The 22,563-nt window shown below is 50.1% G+C and overlaps 1 protein-coding gene across 2 annotated transcripts; it reads right to left on the bottom strand.

Moving 5' to 3' along the window:
* Positions 1-849: 849 nt before the first annotated feature.
* On the bottom strand, positions 850-19,236 carry Pygm (glycogen phosphorylase, muscle associated). 2 transcript variants are annotated; one of them, XM_028771046.1, is made up of 21 exons: positions 18,460-19,236; positions 15,446-15,562; positions 14,343-14,444; positions 14,186-14,264; positions 14,004-14,107; positions 13,607-13,738; positions 11,854-11,965; positions 11,679-11,761; positions 11,145-11,288; positions 10,768-10,860; positions 10,467-10,613; positions 10,159-10,322; positions 9,680-9,794; positions 9,052-9,153; positions 8,579-8,726; positions 7,343-7,401; positions 7,101-7,242; positions 6,182-6,389; positions 1,599-1,733; positions 1,377-1,443; positions 850-1,265 (listed from the first exon to the last, which is right to left on the bottom strand). In XM_028771046.1, the coding sequence occupies exons 3-21, from the start codon at positions 14,412-14,414 to the stop codon at positions 1,116-1,118; spliced, it is 2,256 nt and encodes a 751-aa protein (XP_028626879.1). In that variant the 5' UTR covers positions 14,415-14,444; positions 15,446-15,562; positions 18,460-19,236; the 3' UTR covers positions 850-1,115. The 2 variants fall into 2 exon arrangements, with proteins under 2 accessions (XP_028626879.1, XP_028626878.1); XM_028771045.1 differs by lacking the exon at positions 18,460-19,236 and having other exon boundaries at positions 15,446-16,152.
* Positions 19,237-22,563: the final 3,327 nt, after the last annotated feature.

The raw sequence follows: 22,563 nt of genomic DNA on the forward strand, positions 1-22,563 counted from the left end.
CCCAGGCTCAATATCTAGAGATGGGGCGAGGGACACTGCACTGGGCATCTACAAATTGGGTAGGTGCTTAGCAGTTTCGGAACTGGAAGCCTTAGATGCATGGGCCCAGGAGAGGAACTTGGGAGGGGCAGCCTTAAGCAGTTGGGGTCCCTCACAAGCTAGCCTAGGAATAGGTAACAGTTTCCGGCCGTTTAGACTCACTGTGAAACCCAGGGCCCCAAAACCCCTTCCGAGGATTGCCCCTCCTTGCCTTGGGTGAGGGAAGCAGTCCTCTGCACTTCAGTCCTGGTTTATGTGAGGCTCAGAAGAGGCCCTTTATAGACCTCAGTTTCTCCAGAACTGGGAATATACTAATGTTCTCGCCTAAACGGTCTGCGAATGCCCTAAGCCCTAACATTCCCCTGGTTTTAAATTTATTTTAGCCACCTGCTAAGAGACCCTAAAACGCCGCAGTGGGGCGGGGCTAGGGGCGTGGTCAAGAAGGCGCCAAGCCTCCTCTGGACCCTCCCCAGACAGCGTGCAAGCTCCGTAATCTGGGAGGATTCGGCCCAAGTACCGACTCCCTGACCCGGTGAGCCCCACCCAGACAGACGCCCCACCCCCGACTAACTAAGCTGGCCGCTGACCTAGTATGGACACAGCGCTGGGAAGAGAGGCGTGGAGGGCGACACCGGAAAAGGGACTAAGTCCCAGACACCGCCTGTGGGCCGCCCTTCTCTCCCCACAGAGGATGCACCTGCCGCGGTGTGTGTAGGGGCGGGGGAGCGAGGGGGGCGCGGTAAGGAGATGATTGCGTAGCAGCTGTTAAGCTCTCCAAGAGCTAAAAATATTTTGCAACAGAGAGAAGAGTAAGGAAGCTCAGGGAGAGTCGATTTATTGGGGAGTGGGTGCATTTGGTTAGACCCCATACATAAATAAAAGAGGTAGGGAGTTGAGGGAAAAGAAGAGGGCAGGGTCTTTAGTCACACTGGGCATCGGGACCTAGAGATTGGGAAAAGAGGGTTCCCAAAGGGTGAGGGTAGAGATATAATTCCAGAGGCCCACCACCTGGAGTGGGCCTGATCCCAGGAATTGCAAACAGACTCAAGGGTAGGTATGGGGTCTGGTGTGAAAGCTCAGATCTTCTCATCCGGGGCTGGCAGGCGCTGGCGAGAAGGTTCAACACCCCAGATCTCCCGGGCATACTGGGCAATGGTGCGGTCACTGGAAAACTTGCCAGAGGTGGCTATGTTCCTGATCACCATCCGTGTCCACTCTCTTGGGTTCTATAGACAGCAAGGGAATCTCTAGGTTCATTCTGCCAGCAGGCTGACCCCATTCTCCCTCATCCCAGCCAGAGTCAAAGCCCTGCCAGGCCCTGGTCGATGGCCCCTCACCTTGTACAACTCACTGACTTTGTCCTGGCATTTAATATATTCCTCATAATCTGCAAAGACTTTAAACCTAGAGGAGAAAGGAGAGAGCAGAGGTCTGTGTGGTCAAAGGCCAAGTCCTTGGTACAGTAGACAGCAGGAGTAATAGAAGCCAAACCCCAGCCAGCCTCCCCACCAACCCAAGCCCTGCTCCTCCATGATCCTCCATGCAGCCAGCCAGCTCACCGGTCATGGTGCATGAGCATGTTGACAATGTCCTTGAACAGGTCAGGCTGTTTGGGGGAGAAGAAGCCGCTGCTTAACTGTTCGATGATCTGCCGAAGCTCAGGAATTCGGTCGTAGTACTCCTGGGCATTGTACCTGCCAGAGTACACCTGTGATCAGCTCTCTGCAAAGGGGGCCCCAGCTTCCCAGAGAAAAGCTGGGGAGACCTGAGGCCCAGGGCCTCCCCAGCTCCAGTGCACTGGAGCTTTTCTCCAACCACTTCATAGAAACACTCAGGCCCAGAGAAGACAAAAGATAAATCTGGGGCTGGAGAGATGGCTCAGTGCACCTATGTACACACCAACATACACCCCTAATTTCAAAAGAAGGAAACACAAAGACAAGTGTTGGTTTTCAAGACTCCAAACAAGGACTCATCTTCCAAGTGCTTGGAAGTCAGGCAGAGTGCTTGCCTGGTGTGTGAGGGGCCCTGGCTTCCATCCCCAGCTCCACCAATAAAGCGAAACAAAACCTTACATGAATGTCTTTTTCCATTGTCCCAAACTCATCTCTAACAGACACACGATTGGATATGGCCTCTAAGCTCCCACAATCAGACCAAGCTCATGACAGGCTGGTACCAACTTTTCCTCACTTTCAAGGTAACGTCCATTCACCCCCTATCTTAAAACCCAGTACAAAGATGGCCTGCCCTCCCTCCCTGACTCTCTGTCACCTTCCAATCAACAACAGAGTCTCTTTCCACAGTGATCCCAGGTCCTCACACTGCCCTGCTTTGTGACTCCCCTTGCCTGTGCAGTGTCCGCACTGGCACACTACCCTGTCCTCTGCAGTCAGATTGTTTTGAAGTCTGGAGTATGGTCTGAACATCCCAGATCTCACTCAATGCACCTTTGGGTCCAGAAAACAAAATGTGAAATTTCTTTTATTTATTTGTTTGTTTGTTTTCCTTTCTTTCTTTCCTGAGGTAAGGTCTTACTACATATCCCTGTCTGGCCTAGAATTCTCCATATAGATCAGGATGGCTTCAAACTCACAGAGATTTACCTGCTTCTGCCTCCAGAGTTAAAGGTGTGCACCACTGTGCCCCATTCAGAGTCTGACATTTCTAGGAAAAAGCCCTTTCAGCAGTAAATGTCAGCTCTCTGAAGCTGTTGGTGGAAGTGTAAACTGATACCAACCTTCCAGAAGCTTCTGAAATTCTGTGCCAGAGACTAAGGAACTCTCACAGTTTTGTCTCTGTGTGGGGGTGTGAGCATGCCTCACCAGGACAGGCAAGCTTCAGGGGCTCATTGCCACCTTTCTTTCTTGTTTCTGAATCAGGGACTCTGACACTGTGAGACGGGTTAGCCAGCCTGCCAGCTTCTGAGTCTCGGTCTCCTGTCAGTGTCTCCCTTTGTCTACAGGCTCGTTGGGATTACACACGCCTGTGCATTTGTCTACAGGCTCATTGGGATTACACACGCCTGAGCATGCTCCTACATGGGCTCAGGTCAGCAGGCTTACACCATAAGCACTCTTAGCTGCTGAGCCCAGGAACTTTTTGATTCTAATATTTATTCCAAACTCATCCCCTCATAAAAACACACCTTTAATCCCAGCACTTGGGAGGCAGAGGCAGGCAAATCTCTTGAGTTCAAGTCCAGCCTGGTCTACAGAGTGAGTTCCAGGACAGCCAGGGCTACAGAGAGAAACCTTGTCTCAAAAAACCAAAACATAAAAAGAAAGAATAGTTTGTTTTGCACACTACATAAAGCAGTAGACTGGGCAGTAGCCTGGTATCTTTTTTTGTTTGTTTGGTTGTTTTTTTTGTTTTTTGAGACAGGGTTTCTCTGTGTAGCTCTGGCTGTCCTGGAACTCACTCTGTAGACCAGGCTGGCCTCAAAGTCAGAAATCTGCCTGCCTCTGCCTCCCAAGTGCTGGGATTAAAGGCATGCGCCACCACTGCCTGGCTTTTTAAAAAAATATTCATATATTTATTTTATGTATGTGAGTACACTGTCACTGTCTTCAGACACACCAGAAGAGGCCATCAGACCCCATCACAGTTGGTTGTGAGTCACTGTGTGGTTTCTGGGAATTAAACTCAGGACCTCTAGAAGAACAGTTAGTGCTCTTAACCACTGAGCCATCTCTCCAGCCCTTTTTTTTTTTGAGATAGGGTTTCATTGTATAGGCCTGGATAGTCTGGAACATGCTGTATAGACCAGGCTGACCTTGAACTCAACAGTAACTTTCCTGCCTCTGCCTCCCCAGTACTAGAATTAAAGGCATGAGCTACAACCATCTGGCTTCCCTAATAATTCTCTCTTTTTTCCCCCCTTCCCTTCTCTCTTTTGTTCCAGCCTCACTCGCTTTGGCCCAAAAGTTTTTATTTATTTATTTATTTATTTATTTATTTATTATAGGTAAGTACACTGTAGCTGTCTTCAGACACCCCATAAGAGGGCATCAGATCTCATTCATTATGGATGGTTGTGAGCCACCATGTGGTTGCTGGGATTTAAACTCATGACCCCCTTAAGAGTAGTCAGTGCTCTCAACTGCTAAGCCATCTCACCAGCCCTCCTAATAATTCTCAATGGAATAATCAAACAACTGGGCATTGATTAGAAAGTTTGCTCCCTGAAGTAACATTTACAACAGTTCAATTTTAATGCCTTGGGGTTTAGAATTGGTTACCATATAGCTTGGCTGGGAGAGATGCCTCAGCCACTAAAAGTTGGTCTTCCAAGAGACCAGGGTTTAATTCCCAGCACCCACATGACAGTTCACAACTGTTTGTAACTCCTGCCCTAGGGAATCCAACACCCTCTTCTGGCCCCGTGGCATAGGGTACATGCAGGTAGAACACTCATACACATAAGTTTTAAAGCATTTTTAAAAATATATAGCTTGGCTGTAGCATGGAGCACTATATAAACATTTACAAATTTGGGGGCCTGGTGTGGTGGTACATACTTGTAAACCCAGCACTCAGGAGCAGAAGCCAGAGGAGAGGAGTTTGGGCCATCCAGGGCTACATGAAGCTTGTGAGATGCCAGTTTTTTGGGGTTTGGTTTTGGTTTTGGAGCCAGGGTTTCTCTGTGTAGTCCTGGTTGTCTTGGGACTTGCTCTGTAGACCAGGCTGGACTCAAACTCAGAAATCCACTTGCCTCTGCCTTCGAGTGTTGGGATTAAAGGCATGCGCCACCACTGCCTGGTACCAGTTATTTTCCTTGATGTTTTGTATCTCTTTGTGATGTGTGTGTGTGCACACGCATGTGCGTGTACATGTGAACCCAGAGGCGGACAATAGGTGTCTCTAATTTCCAGGGGTCTCTCGCTGATCTCTGAGGTAGTTAATCCAGCTGTTCTAGCTGGCAGGCTTGCTTCCGGGTTTTCCTGCCTTTGCTATGCTGACTTTTATGTGGATTCGAGAATCCATTAGTCCTCAAGGCAAACACTATCTACTGAGCCATCTCCCCAGCCTTATATTTTTCCTGTTAATGATCATGTATTGTGTGTATGTGTGCACTCACATATGTGTGCACCTATGCATGTGTGTGAGGCCAGAGGTCAACTTTGGGTGTTCCTCAAGTTCCTTGCATTTTTGAGACAGGGTCTCTTACTGGCCTCTTACTTGTCAAGTAGGCTAGGTTGATTGGTCTCTTTACCTCTGCCATCCCAGAGCTGGGACACTGTTGGCATTTTATGTGATCTAAGTGGCACCCAAGTGTTATTATTATTTAAATTTTTTCACAGTGGGAGGCTAGAGGGATAGCTTAATGATTAGAGTGTTTGCTGCTACTTCAGAGGACCTGAGTTGTGTCCCAGCATCCACAGCAAGCAGCTCAAAGCCATCTGTAACTCCAGCCTCGAGAGAGTCTACATCGTCTTCTGCCTCTGCACACACATGGCATTTACTCACATAGCTCCCCCCAACACATAAACATAAATAAAAAATAACAAAAGTAAATTTTAAAAAAAAAATCACATTTGGGCTGGCAGGATGGCCCAGTGGTTAAGAGTAGTTGATGTTCTTACAGAGGACCCAGGTTTCCAATGGAATCTCACAGTCACCTGTAATTTGAGTTCTAGGGGATCTGACCCCTCTAACCTCCATAGACACCAGACATGTATGTGGTACACAGGCCTAATAAAAACATATAAAATAAAACAAGTAAATCTAAAATAAGTCCATCTAAAATATGAAGAGGCCAGCCTGGTCTCCAGAGCGAGTTCCAGGACAGCCAGGGCTACACAGAGAAACTCGGTCTTGAAAACAAACAAACAATTCTGGGAAAGTGGTTGCTCTGAAGGATGACTTTATCACTATAACTTTGTCCCTTTCTGCTGCAGTATCCAGAAAGCTAATGATTTAATTTTACCTCCAATTTCACAACAATATTAAATTCAACTTTCTTTTCCTCCCATCCTGTTACTTCCTTCTTTCTCCTCTCTTTAACCTTGTTTGCCACAAGCTCCCTTTCTAGTTTTCCAGTGTCCCAGCAACCATAACTAAGACGTTGCAAGGCCAGCTAGTCTCTCCCAGCATGCCTCTTGACTGTGAGCCATTCACTCAGGCACTCCTGACCCCATACCCTCTCTGGTCCAGCCTATCCACGTCCTCCACTCGCATGCCGAAGATGAAGAAGTTCTCCTCCCCCGCCTCCTCTGCCATCTCCACGTTGGCGCCGTCCATGGTGCCGATGGTCAGAGCCCCATTCAGCATGAACTTCATGTTGCCAGTGCCCGAGGCCTCGGTGCCCGCAGTGGAGATCTGCTCTGAGAGGTCAGCGGCGGGGATAACTGTGGGGTAGCAGCAGAAACCCAAGGTCAGCCCTAGGAAGAGCCCTGCCTGGCTGAGTTAGGGCCCAGACAGATTCAGAGACCTCAAGAGACCGTCCAAGTCTAGCATCCTCAACCTACTGCCCTTTATAGATTCCAACTTGAACCTGTCCCTCTACTGTTTTTGTTGTTTGACACTGGGTTTCACCATATAGCCCCGGCTAACCTGGAACTCCCTGTGTGTACCAGGCTGGCCTTAAACGCACTGTGTGATCTTTCCATTGATACAGTTTTTTCAGGTTTTGTTTGGTTTCCTTGTACATGTATGGTGGGTGTCTTCACACATGCATGGGTGTGTGTGTGTGTGTGCGTGTGTAGTATATGTAATCTTCCTCAGCCATTTACCATCTTATTATTTTTTAAATAATTTTAATTTTATTTTGTGTGGATAGGTCACTTTGCTTGCATGTACCTGTACCACATGCATGCAGTGCCTATAGAGGCCAGAAGAGGTGTCAGACCACTGAGAAGGTTGTAAACTGCCATGTGGGTGTTGGGAATCAAACCCATCATCTGGAAGAACAACCAGTGCTCTTAACCACTGAGCCATCTCCCCAGCCCCTCCAATTTCTTCTTTACCTTGACCACAGGCCAGGAAAAGATGGCTAAAGCCTCCTCTGGCACTGAACTAGTCAGAGCCCCCACCCACCCTGCAACCACTGCAGGGCCCACCTTTCTCAGCCAGTGAGACTCGGTAGTTCTCCAGGAAGATCACTCGGAGGCGGTCTCCTACCGCAGGATCGTGGTTCACCACATCCCCAATGGCAGTGATAAGCTTGATGATCATCTTAGCCATGTGGTACCCGGGGGCAGCCTGTGGGGCAGTCTGGGGTCAGTGTTTTGCCCTCCTTCCCCACACTATGATCGCCCAGGCATAGTTCAAGATCCAGGAGCAGTCTGCCCTAGGTTCTCACCTTGCCTCCAATCATGATAGTCCTTGGCACCATGAACCTGTTGGGCTCCCTTTTGATGCCTGTAGAGAAGAGATGTATCATGTCTGGATGCTTAACAACACAGGCAGCCACAGTCAGGGCTGCGACGTGGACAGTGCCAGCGTGGGCTGATCACTTTGTTCTGTGTCTGTCAGGTCTCCTTCACTGAGCTTCGGTGTGTAGGCTGTGATGGTTAGTTCTGTCCACTTGACAAAATCTAGAATCACTTGGTGGGGTGCAGGGGAAGCAGGCCTCTAGCCACGTTGGTAAGGGATCAATCATCCTGATTATATTAATGGAGGGGGTGACATTTTTCCCTAAGTGAGGTATTCTGTACTGTGTGAGAGTGGAGAAAGCAGAGCCAGTGAGAAGGTTTAGCAGGTAAAAGTACTGGCTGCCAAGTCTGATGACCTGAGTTCAAAGCCTGGGACGCACAGGCAGAAGGAGAGAAATAACTCATGACAGTTATCCTCCTCAGGTGTGATGCATCAGGCATGCACACATGCATACAACAAGCAACACGTAAGTAAATGTTTAAAAAAATGTATATTAGAATGGAGGATTTGATCACTTCTCAGCCTTTTGGCTAAGATCAAGTGAAGAATGGAGGATCTGACAGGATAGTGCGTGCCTTCAGCACCAGCACTCAGAAGGCAGAGACAGACAGATCTCTGTGAGCTCAAGGACGCCCTGGTCTATACAGTAAGTTCCAGACAAGCTGGGGCTACATAGTAAGATCCTACCTCAGAGAAAGAAAGAAAGAAAGAAAGAAAGGAAGGAAGGAAGGAAGGAAGGAAGGAAGGAAGGAAGGAAGAGAGAGAAAGAGAGAGAGAGAGAGAGAGAGAGAGAGAGAGAAAGAGAGAGAAAGAGAGAGAGAGAGAGAGAGAGAGAGAGCATGCATACATTAATGCATTGCCCTCACTCTCTGCTCTTGACTGAAGATGGAATGTGACTATCTGCTTCAAGCCCCTGCTGCCTTGACCTCCCAACATTGACAGTCTGTAATCTGGAGTGCTGAGCCGCATAAACCCGTTTTCCTTAAGTGCTTTTGTTAGAGATTCTTATGACAGCAACAGGAAATGAAACTAAGATGTGGGAATAACACCACATCATCTAAGGGTAGTCACTAGCCCCCAGAAGATGCCAATCTAGCCGCTGGTGGTGCTCTGGGAGACGTCAGACCCTGGGAAGTGAGTCAGGTAGGTCCCAGCCACTCACGGTTATACAAGGTGATGATGTGAAGGCAATTGAGAAGCTGGCGCTTATATTCATGAATCCTTTTCACCTGGACGTCGAAGAGCGAGTTGGGGTTGATGTGGACTTTGTACTCCCTCTCGAGGTATGCAGAGAATTTCAACTTGTTTTCCTACAGATTGAGGAGGCAGAGGGCTCAGCAGCGGTGCTTCAGCTTCAAACCCCCCTCCCCCCCCCCAGTCTCATTGCTCCCCTCATACAGACCCAGGAAAGCAGATGCTACCGAGCTCGCCTGCTCCGACTTCCCTCAGCCCCTGCACTACAGCAGACATTACTAATCATTGCCAGCGTTCTCTCCATGATAGCAGATAGCCTCCCACCACTGATAGTCTGGTAGGAGAGATGAGCTCTAACAGCAGCTCCTGACCCAGCCATGAGGCCCCTTCCTGTCCCCTCCAGATGCTATCACCGAGGCAGAAGTTCCAGGGCCTCCCCACCTGTTTCACTTTGGCCACATCACGGATGAAGGCTTCATCATCCACATAGGAGAGCAGCTTGCGCAGCTGGTCCAGGTCTGAGATATACTCCTCACCAATGCGCTGTGGAATTACAGCTTTCAGCCCAGACCACCCCATCCTGGCCTCCCTCCTCCAGGCTAACTTAACCCTTCCACCTTGGACTTCTCTTCCCAAAGCCTCCTAGCCAGAGCAATGTGAACACAGCCATCTTTCTCCTACACTAACACTGAGCCCTCCAGTGACTGTTCTACCTGACCCCACAGGCCTCCTGACCTCTGGCCTTTCCTTCTGTTGGCATGACCTGGTCTAGCCTTCCCACCAAACCTCTACCCACTTTGCAGTCTCCCTTCAGAAGTGACAACACTTTCCATTAGACTGTGGACTGTGAACTCTAGCAGGCTGGCCTCTATATAGCCAGGTCACCCACTAGCCAGAGGGCAAGCTTGTTTAAGTAAGAAAGCAGTGCCCCTTCCTCCAATGGATGCCAGCCTTGGGAACACAGCACAGGACTGTAGTCCTGAGCTGGGGCCATTGTATAGGGGGCTGCCCACTTGACTATCTTGTAGTGACCTATATTGGTCCTGTCAGCCATACTGTGAGCTCTCACCTCAGCAATGACCTCTGCCAGCCCAGGGTTACACAGAACCAGCCAGCGCCGAGGGGTGATGCCATTGGTCTTGTTCTGGAACTTGTGAGGCTCCAGCTCATAAAAGTCCTTGAAGCTGCAGGTTGGGATTGGGTGAGAGTCACCATTAACCTCTGAAGTGCCCTCCTACCTGGCTCCCTACTTTAGTTTTTTTCCAGAAAGAGGCTTGGATCTGGGTGCCGACCTGGGACAGGTAGGGGTGCTGTGTGTAAGAGGTGGTCATCTGGGACAGTGTGTTCTAAGAATGGCTCACCCGTGAGGTGGGTGAGAGGGGCTCAACGTTAGTTAAGGTTGCTTGCTGCTAAGTCTGAGTGAGCAAACTGGGTGGAAGGTCACTCAGAGGAGGGGTCAGACCTGGAAATCCAGGCTGGTGTCAGCTGAAGGGGCGGGGCCTATACGCAGCAGAAGCGTGATAGACGGAGGCTTGTGGAGAAGCTTACATGGTTTTCTTGAGGATCTCCGAATGGATGCGAGCCACACCGTTGACTGCGTGCGAGCCAGCAATGCACAGGTGTGCCATGTTGATGCGTTTCACCGCTCCTTCCTCCACGAGGGACATGCGCCGCAGCCTATCTACGTCCCCAGGAAATGCAGCCGCCACTCGCTGTGCCCCCAAAGAACCCAGAGCTAAGACCAGGATCTGGACCCAGGATTAGTCTCCAGCCCCGCTCCCTCAACCCCACAGACTCAGCCCATAGGCTTCCTGACTTCAAGGCTGGGGCCCCACTCCCACTCCGCCCCAGCTCACGTTAAGGAACCGCTGGTTGATCTCGTAAATGATCTGCAGGTGGCGGGGCAGCAGTGTCTCCATGAGGTGCACTGGCCAGCGCTCCAGGGCTTCAGGCAGCACTGTGTGGTTGGTGTAGGCACAGGTCTTCACTGTCACGTCCCAGGCCTGGCATACAATGCAGTAAGTTGGGACAGATGTTCTCCACATGCTGAACAGCGAGTGGCTCCCCTAGGGCCCAGCTGGGTTTCCTCGTTCCGCCCACTGCGTAGGAGACCCTGGGACAGAGTGGCTCCTGAAGAGTAAAGTGACTGATACTCGCCTTGTCCCAGTCCAGTCGTTCCAGGTCCACCAGGATCCTCATCAGCTCAGGGATGGCCAAAGAGGGGTGAGTGTCATTGAGCTGGATGGCCACCTGCGGGGTGAAGGGGCAAGTCAGGCTGGGTTCCAGACCAAGCACTATTTTGAATGCTCCTGGCCCCTTTGGAGTCCCCAAAAGGCCAAATGAAGTTCTGTAGCTGGGCTGGAACCAGGCATGGTGGCAGCTGGAGTGGTGTCCCTGGTGCCTGAAGACCCTGAGCTGAGCAAGCTATCCCCCCATACACTCCCAGACTCCACTCCTCTGTGGAATGAGGCTGGAAGGTGGAGGCCATGGACTCAAGGGAGAGGGAGACAGAGGCCTTCAGGCCAGCATGCTACCTTATCAGGGAAGGCGTCAAAGTTCGTGCGCACAGGATCACGGCTGCCAAACTTGGAGGACTTGAAGCGCCGGATGATGTCTTGGAGGGTGGCAGCCACCACAAAGTACTCCTGCTTCAGCCGCAGCTCCTTCCCTTCAAAGAACTAAGGTGCAAGGCAGAGTGCAGTTGGGATGGCAGGGGGTGGGCCTAAACTACTGTGGGTGGGACCAGGAGAGCCCCTACCACACAATGTCCCTAAACTGTCCCCACCCTCTGGACCCAGGGGTCTTTGCCCCACCAAATAACTATAGCAGATGGCGTCAGAAAAACTTAGATGAACTAGGAGTCCTGTGAACGTTCCCTAAAAAACAGCTCTCAGGAAATGTCACGCCCCAACCCCTCCCTCAGGACTCAGGTGTCTCCCTACTCAAAGGACTTGACAGGACACACAGGGACAGCAATAAAGGACTAGGACAGTTGCAAAGGTCCCCTAGCTCCCCTGTCCCTCCGCAAGGATTTGGGCTTCCAGTCTCCAGTTTGAAGGGCAACGCACGTTATCATTGGGGTACAAAACACGTGAGATGTTCTCAGCCAGGTTTCGGTCCAGCACCGCCTGGATGTAGCCGCCAACGTTGACTGAGGGACAGAGTGGGTCAGGGTGAGGCTGGGGCTGGGCATGGGCCAAGCAGGGGGTAACAGGGCTGCCAGCCACCAGCAGGGGGACTCACAGTCCTTGAGGTTGAAGTCATTAGGTGCCTTGGCCGACCAGAGGCGCATGGTGTTGACAACGTTGTTTCGATAGCCAGGCACAGGAGTGTCATAGGGCATGGCCAACACCACCTACAGGGGGACTTGAGTCAGAAGCTGGACAGTCTGCCAGGGTCCAGCCCTGAGTAGTGCCTGAGTCTGGTTTGTGGGGCCTCCCCCACCAAGAGCTGAAGTTCAAATCGCTGTCACTGAACTCTGCCAATGCCCGAGGTAGGCCACAGTTCCCCCAGTGAGGCTTACTAGCTGGGTTCCCAGAAGCAACTTGTGGAACCTCTATGAGCCTCATCTATAAAAAGAAGCCAGTCCTGCTGGTACAGGCCTGGAATCCCAGCCACTGGAGAAGCTAAGGCCAGAGGATCATAAGTTCAAGGCTTGCCTAGGTTACCAGGAGAGTTCAAGACCAGTCTGGGCAATATATCAAGGCCATTGTGAAGTAAAAAGTAAAAAAAAAAAAAAAGGCTGAAAATATAACTCAGTGGTACAATACTTGCCAAACAGGTGCCTCAGTGGTACAATACTTGCCAAACAGGTGCAAGGACCTCTCAGTCCTCAGCACTGCAGTAAGTAATTAAATAAGGCCTCTCCAGCATCCCCACAGGAAATCCCAACACCTGCCTCCTTAGACTGTCATGAGGATTATAGGAGGGAGAGAGTGACAAATGCAGAAGTCAAAGTGAGTCTCTGTTGGTGGCTGCTCCACAGCCCGGCCTGATCAAATGAGACTTCACTGGACTCAGGAGAGGGCTGGGGGATCTCGGATTCAGAAGGAAGATTACACAGGGGTTAACTCTATCTAGAGGTCTTACATCTAGGTAGTCACTGAGCTAGTTAGCAGTAAGCAATGCCAGCCAGCCCCACACCCCATGATCTATAAGTACCCGTTTGCTACACAGAGCTGCCAGCTACCACAATGCCAGTGGCACCTTCAGAGGAGTCCTTATATGGGGCCTCACCTGCCATCCCAGACACCAAGTGAGACCCGTAATGGGACAGAGGGGAATGCAGGTGAGAGAGACAAAGGGACTGTCTGAACAGACAGCAGGTTGGAAGCCAGAGGGAGCCAGGTGCAACTTTCCAGCCAGAGCTAAATGTGCCAGGCTGCCTGGGCACCTGGCATCAGCAGCCCTGACTGGGCCCAGGCCTAGCTGAAAGAGCAATAAACACCATTTCCAAAGGTCTAGGGGCTCCCATGCAGTCCCGAGGAGACTGATAACTGCAGCCACACATCGGAGGGAACCACAGGACACGGACTGGGGCATCCAGGTGGCCTTTCAGACTCCCTCAACTTGTGTGGCTTTGAGATGCCAGTGCCACCCAAGAGGCCCCATTTTCTTTCCTGCCTCTCTCTCTCTCAGGGCTGCTGCCTTCATCAGGTCCCTGGCACAGACATGCAGAGGTGACTACAATCACTGTGCTAAGTCTTGTACCGAGGAAAGGAGGTCCAGGATGGAGTGCTGCTGGAGGAGGGATATTTCATTCCTCCTTCCAGGGATGAGCTTTGCCTGCCCTCCTGGATAACCCTGGCTGGCATCTCCCTGTTCTAACTGTGTGATCCCCAGTAGCTCTCTTGACTTATCTGCACCTCAGTGCCCTCCTTTGTAAAATGGCAGTGGGTTCAGTACCCTTCCACCTCTTTCCTGTGTCCTGTTTTCTTGGGGAGCTCCCCTACTTTCTGCCTCTCACCGACTCCCCCCAGGACCTGTGTGTCTTCACCTGTGTGTCCACCCACTTGGCACCCTGGCTGGTGTGCTCCACTCGACCATAGAAGTGCACAGGCAGCGTGAACTCTGGGCGGGCCTTCTCCCATGGGTTTCCATAGCGAAGCCAGTCATCAGCTTCTTCCATCTAGAGGATTGGGGAGAATGTAGGTGACATGAGATCCAGGTACACACTGTGGGTAGTGGGTCACAGTGGGTCACCCAGCAGGACATAGTATGTCCCAAGTGTCCCACAGGGGTTGACCACAGGGGACACCAGGCTTTGAAGCAAAGGGTAAAGAAAAGGTTTTTCTGGGGAGCTAGGGTGGGTTCTGGACCTATTCAGAGATAAATGACCAAATGGGGGAGCTCTGTGTTGTGAGCACCCCGAGGTTGGTGTCTGCGTGGCTTACCTGCCAACCCCCACAGATCTTCTGGTTAAAAATCCCAAACTCATAGCGGATCCCATAACCGTAGGCAGCTAGCCCCAGTGTAGCCATGGAGTCCAAGAAGCAAGCTATGAGGACAGGGGGTAAGCATCAGGGATCCAACATAAGAAACTCCTCTGTCCCACCCTCACAAGCTATGTGCTCACCTGCCAGGCGTCCCAGGCCCCCATTGCCCAACCCTGCATCCTCCTCGATCTCCTCCAGCTCCTCCATGTCCAAGCCCAGCTAAGGGAAGGAAGGGGTGGCAGCCATCAGGCCCAAGTGCCAGCATGAGAGCCCCCCAACTTTAAGTGCTTCCCCCACCTGGTAGGTGGCCTCATCACAGGCATTCTCCAAGGCCAGGTTCACCATGGTGTTCTGCAGTGTCCGTCCCATGTAGAATTCCAGAGACAGGTAGTAGATCCTCTGCCCAGAGACAGGCAAATGGGGAACACGTATAAGGGCTGCCCCACTGACAGCTGGGTCTGCACCTTTCACCCTCCTGCCCTCCCGCCAGGCCCCAGCATGTCTCATCTCGGTCACTTCTTTTCTGCCTGCTCAGAGTAGCTATTTCAGACTTTGGGGCCCAACAGAAAAAAAGGTGTCGGTCCCTGTATTCCTTTGAAATGCCTTTCCATCTGGCTTGTTTCCTCTTCTAGAGAATAAGGCTGGCCAGGCCTATCTCAGGGATTAGGGCGCTTGTGAGAAATAGGGACCCCTTTTGAGGTACATACTCTCCTAATATAGCTCATCAGGAAGTCAGGACATTGAGAAGCAGCTTTGAGTGCTCCCCAAGAAGACATTGCCAAGGCCCAAAGGAAAAAGTCATTTTCAAGGTCACATGGTGACTCAGGACTGTAACTGCCTTCTGTCTATGCAATTCCGTTCCCCTTTGCCCCTAAGCCTCCAGCCCAGAGATGAGCAGAAGCATGAAGATGCTGAAGGCACCGTCTCCCCATTTCCTGGGTCTCTCCCTGCCCCTCCCCCACTCCATTTGTGGGGTGTTAGGTTCCTGACATTTACCAGTGACCCTACCAGACACTTGATACCTGCCACACCAGCTGCCACTGCTTTGCCCTGCCTGTGGTACAAGTAGACTGTGTCATGCATACATTTGTTGACATGTCCTTCCACACCAGGTCCAAACCGGGCCACAGGGGTATACATTTCCTGCCCACCAGCAGCCCCTCCAATTATGTCTGGCACATATATAGCCTGCTTACTCTTAGCACCCTTGGGTCTCCCTCCTCAGTATTCTGTCCAGCACCACTAGATCCTCTAATCCCAGGTTCCTAAGACAGCAATTTATTTTGCTGTAGAAAACTTGGGCCTCAGGAAGAGACTGCCGCTTGCTTGAGATGTCTTAGCTCTCTGGCAGGCCCCACTCCCAGCTAATTCCCAACCCAGGGTGTCCCCTTCTGTAGCACCTTGGGGTCCTTTTCGTAGTAATGCTGCTGTGTGCGGATCCAACGTCCCACGAGGTGGTCCCGGACGGTGTGGGCCAGTGCAAAATAGTAATCTCTCGGAGTGGCCACATTTCGATCCTTGACCAGGGTGAAATGTAGGTGACGGTTAAAGTTCTTTTTCAGCTCAGACACATTTTCCACGCCGGCTAAGCCACGAACACTGATTTGCTTTCTCTTATCCTGGTCTGAAAGAGGCCTGGACATGGCTGCAGGAGGGTGGGCCGAACTGGACAGATGATGGCCTCGGTGCCTCCAACCAGGGAGTGGAGCTGCCCAGTTGTGAGGGGATTTAAAGCCTGGCTCAGGGCAGCATGCCACGCCTCTCCGGACATGGGAGGGTCTTGGCCGGGAAGCTCAGGGAGCTATTTTGGGGGCAAGTGGAGAGGAGAGGAGGGAGGAACAAGCTCCCCACAGCCAGGGAGGGGTGTGTTCACAGCTGACCCACTTCTTCCAGGTTTCTTAAGCTGTTTGGCCTTGTCTACTGGGGCCTGGCTTTTGGAATATTGGAGCAGGGTACTTCAGACAGAGCTAGACTAGTCTGGAAGGCCTGAAGCTTGCCTACAGCACTCTGGTTGAGACTTTGTCTAAGACATTATCCAATCTGGGCCCTTTCTTAAGCTACAGATGAAAGGTGGGACTGGATTGTGTACCCTCTTTACAGAGCCCAGAGGGTTGTCACAAGTGTAGAACACTTTGCCCTTTCCTCTGAGCAGCAGGGCTTGCATGTGACATTTGCCTAGAGTACCACCACAGAGGCACAATGAAGTGGCTATCAAGCTGGTCACAGCCACTTCTCACTTGGCTGAGACTTATCCATGGCTCCATGAAGATGGGGACGCTGTGAGCATGGGCAAGAGAACCATAAGCAGAGAATGAGTGTGTCCTAAACAGAAGTGCTGCTAGTTACAGAAGAGGCCGGCCGCTGTGAACAGACCAAGCCCCTAGGTTGCAGGGAGTGCTGTGGGGGAGGACAGATGCCTGAGGGAGAGCGGCTGCTTTCACCCCACCCCCACCAAAGCCCAGTGCCTCTGAGCTTCCCCCTGTTGCTGTCCTTCAAGGAGGTCTGAAGTGACCTTTTCTAGAGAGATGGTCGGGTTACAGGACAGCTTTGGCTGAGGCTGCAGCCTGAAGCAGGGGCTACTGGGAACTATAGTCCTGTGGTCTGCAGGGATGAAAGACAACAATCCCCATTGTTGAGTTCATGACATGGGATAAACAGGGTATCACCAGCCTGGAATGTCACTTAGGAAGCTGATATAGTAGGACCATAAGTTCAAGTCTTCTACTTCTAGTTTTCAGTTTGTTTGTTTATGGTATTTCAAGACAGGGTTTCTCTGTGTTACCGCTACTGTCCTGAAACTTACTCCGTAGACCAGGCTGATCACCAACTCAGAAATCCACCTGCCTCTGCCTTTCAAGTGCTGGGATTAAAGGCGTATGCAATCTCACAATAATAGAGGGCTGGGATATAGCTCAATGTTAGAGCACTTGCCTAGGCCCTGCATTCAATTTCTACCAACAAACTAACCAACTCCTGGATAATAGCAGGTGACTGGAGGCTTTCTCTCTTCCTGTTCCCACCCAGGCTCTACAGTGGGCAGGGATTTTGTGTTAGCTGTGACTTCAAGGAGCCTCTTCTGTTCCTTTTCTCCACTTACCTGTACAGCCTTCAGGCTCTCCCTTCAAATCTTAGGCTATCTCCATTTGCAGCTCACGTACTGACCCCAGCACTATTTTGCTGTGTGTTCATTCATAGGCTAGTTGTTTACTGGACTGAATCTTGGACTCCTTTATTAAATGTATACTCGAATAAAATTCCTGCTTCGTGAGCTGTTGCCTTCTAATTGGAGGCTGGGGATGGGAAGACAGACATTAGCTCCTGCTCCTTTCTTTGAGGGAACAGAACCTAGGCCCTCAGGCTAATTCAAAGGCTGGCTGTGCCTCCAGGGTAGCAGGCTGAGGGGAAGAACTGGGTGTTCCTACTCTGAAGGCCAAAAAGTTGGATAACTTCAGGATGCTATTGAGTCGGGCTCTGGGATAGCCAAGCTGTTTCTGAGAACTTTCTGCTCTCTAGCAGGTGGGGTTCTGGAGTCCCCAAGCAGCTCAAACTGTGTGGCCTAACCTGCAAGCCACTCAGGTCTTTTCAGGCTAAGCGCTAACTCTGCCCCTACCATGGGCACAATGCCCTGCTCACTTCCTGAAGCCAGGTTATCAAATATAGTAGCCAGGAAGAAAACACAGATGGAGTGGGAATATAGCATGGACACTTTTCTCTAGATTTTTCAGTGCCTAGGACCTTGTATTAGGCAAGTGTTCTACCAGAGAGCTACAAACAGCTCTACTTCCATTTTTTTTTTTTTAGTGTTTTACACAGTGAACCACCTTGCCAGCCACACTTTAGTCTTTCGTAACTCATTTTTCAGATGTTTATTAGCATTATGTATAATGGCTTTCATTACATTATAATGCATGTATATAATGTATTTTGATCATATTCACTCCCTATACCTCTTTTAATGGATCTCACTTCTGATTCTCAACTAGCCAGTCTGCTTCTGGTGTGTGTGTGTGTGTGTGTAGTGAAGATCACTAGGGCACTAGGGTGGCATGCTCACAGAAGCATGAAAAGAGGTCTTTACTGGAGCATGGGCATCTTAACAGTGCCTACACCACTACAGACAATGTCTCTTCCCTCCCTCAGTGACCATCCAACTACCCATTTATCAAGGAGGAGTGGGGCCTTGTGAGTCTCATCCTCTCCCATGACAAGATGTTGGCAAGACCAATCTTATGTAGGAAATCACAGCTGCTGGGAACTCGACTGCCATATCTCTATCATGGCCTGAAGACCACCGGATACTCAGGCCATCCTCCGGCTCTTATCTGTGCCCTAGTCTACCATGTCCGCTAAGCCTTGGGGTAATATGAATGTATCATTTATGACTGAGCACCCTCAGCATTTTGACTAGGAGTACCTGCAGCTCCCACTGTGCTCCCTCCTTCCCATGCAATCGAAGCCTCTGTGACTGGAGAGATGGCCCACGCTGGTAGAGTACTTGCTGATCTTCTTGAGGGACCCAACTTTAGGTCCTAGAATTTGTCAGTAGCTCTTGTACTGCAGCTCCAGAAGACCCAATGCCCCTTTCTGTCATCCTCGGGCAGCTGCACATGGCAGACATGTACACATACACAAACGTAAAATTGCTAAGCATGGTGGCACACACCTTTAGTCCTAGCACTCAAGGCCATGCAGATCTCTGTGAACTGAAGTTAACCTTAACACTAATCTATGGCTACAATTATTTAGAAGACAATTTGATGAGACCATTCAGATCATTTCACTAAATTACAGCGGTTGCTTCCCAAGTAGGTAGGACCTATATCCTCCTTAATCAGGAGCATTTAACTAAGCTTCAGTACCATATGTGAATTTCTTTCTGTGGAGGTCTCAAATTTCACAAGTGGCTAATTACTTCCAAGAGAGTTGTCCCTGTTACAGGAGTCCACAGCTGCAACTGTTGATGACAACCCTCCCACATCAGCCTGCAGAGTGCCTTCTAGCACTACGAAGACAGGCTTCCTCCTCTTCCTCCTCCATGACTTTTTGTGTGCATACTAGAGATCAAGTGTCCTGCTGTATCACTTCCCACCCTGTTCCTGGGACAGGTCACACTGAAACTGGCAGTGACCAGCAAACTCCATCTATCCTGCATGTGCCAATTGCATACAGGTTCTTGGAATCTCCTGAGTGCTGGGATTAAAGGTACGCACCAGTATTGTCTGGCCATCAGAGTGATTTTTTTTTTTTTTTTTTTTTTTTTGGGGCAGATTCCACTATGTAGTTCTGGCTGACCTAAACTATACCCCAGCAGGCCATCAAGCTGCAGGAATCCTCATGTCTCCTACCCCCCAAACCCCAGCACTGTTATCACACCTGAATTTATTCTTTTTTTTTGTTTTTTTTCGAGACAGGGTTTCTCTCTGTAGCCTTGGCTGTCCTGGAACTCACTCTGTAGACCAGGCTGGCCTCGAACTCAGAAATCCGCCTGCCTCTGCCTCCCAAGTGCTGGGATTAAAGGCGTGCGCCACCACTGCCCGGCATGAATTCATTCTTAGGATTTGCCTTATTTTTACCTCATAACCATGCCACCCAATTTTGTGGCAACTTTCTTTCATAAAAGCTAGTTATTAATTTGTGCTAACCATATACACTTGGTGGGTTTCATAAAACACTTGGTGGGTTGGCCTAAAACTTCAACCTGGCCTCAAATTCAGAGCCTCCTGACTCTGCCTTTAAGCGCTGGAATTGAAGGGTGTACCCCTGCACCCAGCCTTAGACATAGTAGTTAGGTTCTGAGACCACCATTTCTGGTTTTTGAGACAGGGTTTCTCCGTGTAGCCTTGGCTGTCCTGGAACTTGCTGTGTAGACCAGCCTGCTTCCCAAGTGCCACCACCCAGCTCACCATCATTTCTTAGTTTCCAGCCTCTGCTTCTACTGCATCTCATTCTAAAGCTAGCTTGGCTTGTACTGTCCCTTGGAGGGCTAAGGTGGCCAGAGCTTTTCTTCAGTCACCAACCATAGCTTGTTATCCACATTACCAATTCACACTCCATTTGTGGCAAAATGCTGGAGCCACATGAACTCCATTTGAATTCTCTCTATTGCTCCTAAACACCTTGTCCCATCAACACAGCCCATCCTGATGTTCTCCAGCACAGGTCTTCAGACCTGCTCCTCCCTGTCAACCTAGCCCCCTACTACCCTGAGTACATATCTACATGCACATCTGCATACCAGAAGAGGGCATCAGATCACATAACAGATGTTTGTGAGGCACAATGCTAGGAACTGACTTCTGAAACAGCAATGTCCTTAAGGGCTGAGCCACCTCTCCAGTCCCCCATACCTCCTCTACTCCAGCCTGCAACTAACAGCAAGAGTTGTAAATATGGCCCAACACACTTGCAGACCACATCATGTTACAAAGCCAAAGGCTGGACAGCCCTGCCAAATCTAAGGGCTACACAAGCTTGCCAAAAACCTTATCCAGGGAGTTTCTGGTCTCCATAGCAGCCCCCCACCCTCCCATCTCAGCATAAGACCCACAGGCTCAAACATGCTTCTTTTACCCTTCCTGTCTCTTCTTACCTTTCTTTACTTAAATATATGGTAGTTCATGTCCCAGAACCCTGGTAATACATCCAACAGACTAAGTTGGAGTTATGTCTAAGTTTCTAATTAGAAACCTGACCTCCCTATCTGAACCAATGTTGAGTTTCTGCAAAGTACTTGTCTTAGTCTCAGAAATAAAGAGACCTCATGCGCCATTTCTACTTGGCTTGTCCCTTGCCAAAGTCTGAGGGGTAGGGATACTGCTGCCAACATCAAAAACTGGTATCTAGTGAAGCATAACCCTGACACAATAGGTGTTTCCCCCCTAAGATGCCATAGGCCAAATGGACTTATTTCCCACCTCCTAAATACTGACACTATGCATAGGAGCTTGTTGTAGCTGGGTCTTCAAATTTGCTCTTGGAAACTGTAACAAAGGCTGGCAGCAGGGTGAGAGGGGCCATAAGAGCACACTGCACAGGGAGGGGATAACACCAGAGGACGGCTGAGCCATGGTTAAGTCATTTATTGATTTTACTTCTAAAACCCACACAGCGCCACTTTGCCGCTTCCAGAGCTTCAAAGAGCTAATTAACCGCCCAATGAGCCCACCAGGGAAACCAAGATTGTGAGGGAAGCAATGAGGTAAAGCCAAGGTCAAAGAGGGTAGCCAGGCCCTGCCCCCACATTGTAAGCTTAAGGACAAAAGGAAAAACCTCTAGTTTAGGACTTGCTTAGGAAACCTAAGGGTGGACAGTAACAACTGCAGGCAAGCTACTGGACAAACCAGATGAGCAGGGCAGCTCTGTCCAGCAACAGTTGCATGAGCTGCCCAAAGATGTGGCTCTTAAAAAGACAGAAGGGGTACTTTTCCTGGTGCCAACTGCGTACTACCTACTACCCTAAATAGAACTGCAGAAGACCCTTTGTAGAAGTGCCCACTTATCACAAAGGCACGACGCTTTGTCCCAACCACACTCCCCTAGGCCTGCAGTGCTGGCAGGCTGAGAGCCACCAACAGAGAAAGAAAAAAAAGCCACTTGGCAATTTTAATTTTAGCAGCTCTGTGCCTGACAAGCAGGATTAGTTAGCCTGACCTTTAGTGTTGATGACTCCCCAGGTCCAGGTCCTTAAGTCAGGTGGCAGCTAGTAGACACAAATTGTAACTAGAGCTCATCAAATATGGGGGTCGAAGCCCCAGGAAAAAGGCCATCAAAATGACAAAGACCTCTGCAATGTGGAGTGAGCCTGCTTCTCAGTTCTATCAACTAGAAACAATTTCTATAAACTAGAAAAAGTGAGGGGCTGAACCCATTCACACACAAGAGGTAGGAGCCAGGTATTAAAACAAGGTAGGTAGGGGAAGCTTGGTGCTGCTGGTTAGGAAAAGGAGGTTTTAAAAGAAAAGAAACAGACCCGGAAAACCACACTGCTCTTTTATTCAATGGAACATTCCCCCCTTAGTGCAGTGTTGAATCAAACACAGAAAAAAGGCCCAGAGAAATTTCTGTAGATAAACCAGTGAAAAGAACGCGCATTACACATTACTGTCAACATAATCACTGCATGAAGAAGGGGCAAAGAGGCAGAACGAAGAACAAGGGGCACAAGCCCAGACACTGCAAAACATCTGGACGTCTGGGGTCAAAATAAAACATAAAGCGAAGCTTTCCAGGAAAGAGAGAAGCAAATGGGTTCTGAGGCAGCTTGGGTGATCAGAGCATGGAAAAGACTCCAGGCTGGCCTATGGTGGCTTAGGCTGTGCCCCGTACTGCTGGCAGGAGTGCAGGAAGGTGTGAATCCCACTGCCAGATTAACCCTATTGATCGATGTCAGAATTATCTTTAAAAAAGATGACAAAGATAAATCACCTAGCTTTGAGTGTGGCTGAGGCCCTTCAACAACTAGAACCATAGGACACCACCACCACCACCACCACCACCACCACCACCACCACCACCACCA

The sequence above is a fragment of the Grammomys surdaster genome, unplaced genomic scaffold, assembly GCF_004785775.1.
Source record: "Grammomys surdaster isolate TR1022 unplaced genomic scaffold, NIH_TR_1.0 205, whole genome shotgun sequence".
Lineage (NCBI taxonomy): Eukaryota > Metazoa > Chordata > Mammalia > Rodentia > Muridae > Grammomys > Grammomys surdaster.

Excerpts from the sequence above, each read along its gene's own strand:
- Pygm (XM_028771045.1), bottom strand. The coding sequence starts at position 15,688 with ATGTCCAGGCCTCTTTCAGACCAGGATAAGAGAAAGCAAATCAGTGTT. Across the intron at positions 8,727-9,051 it reads ATGTGGCCAAAGTGAAACAG|GAAAACAAGTTGAAATTCTC; the intron begins GTGGGGAGGCCC and ends CTCAATCTGTAG. Across the intron at positions 7,402-8,578 it reads CATCATCACCTTGTATAACC|GCATCAAAAGGGAGCCCAAC; the intron begins GTGAGTGGCTGG and ends TCTTCTCTACAG.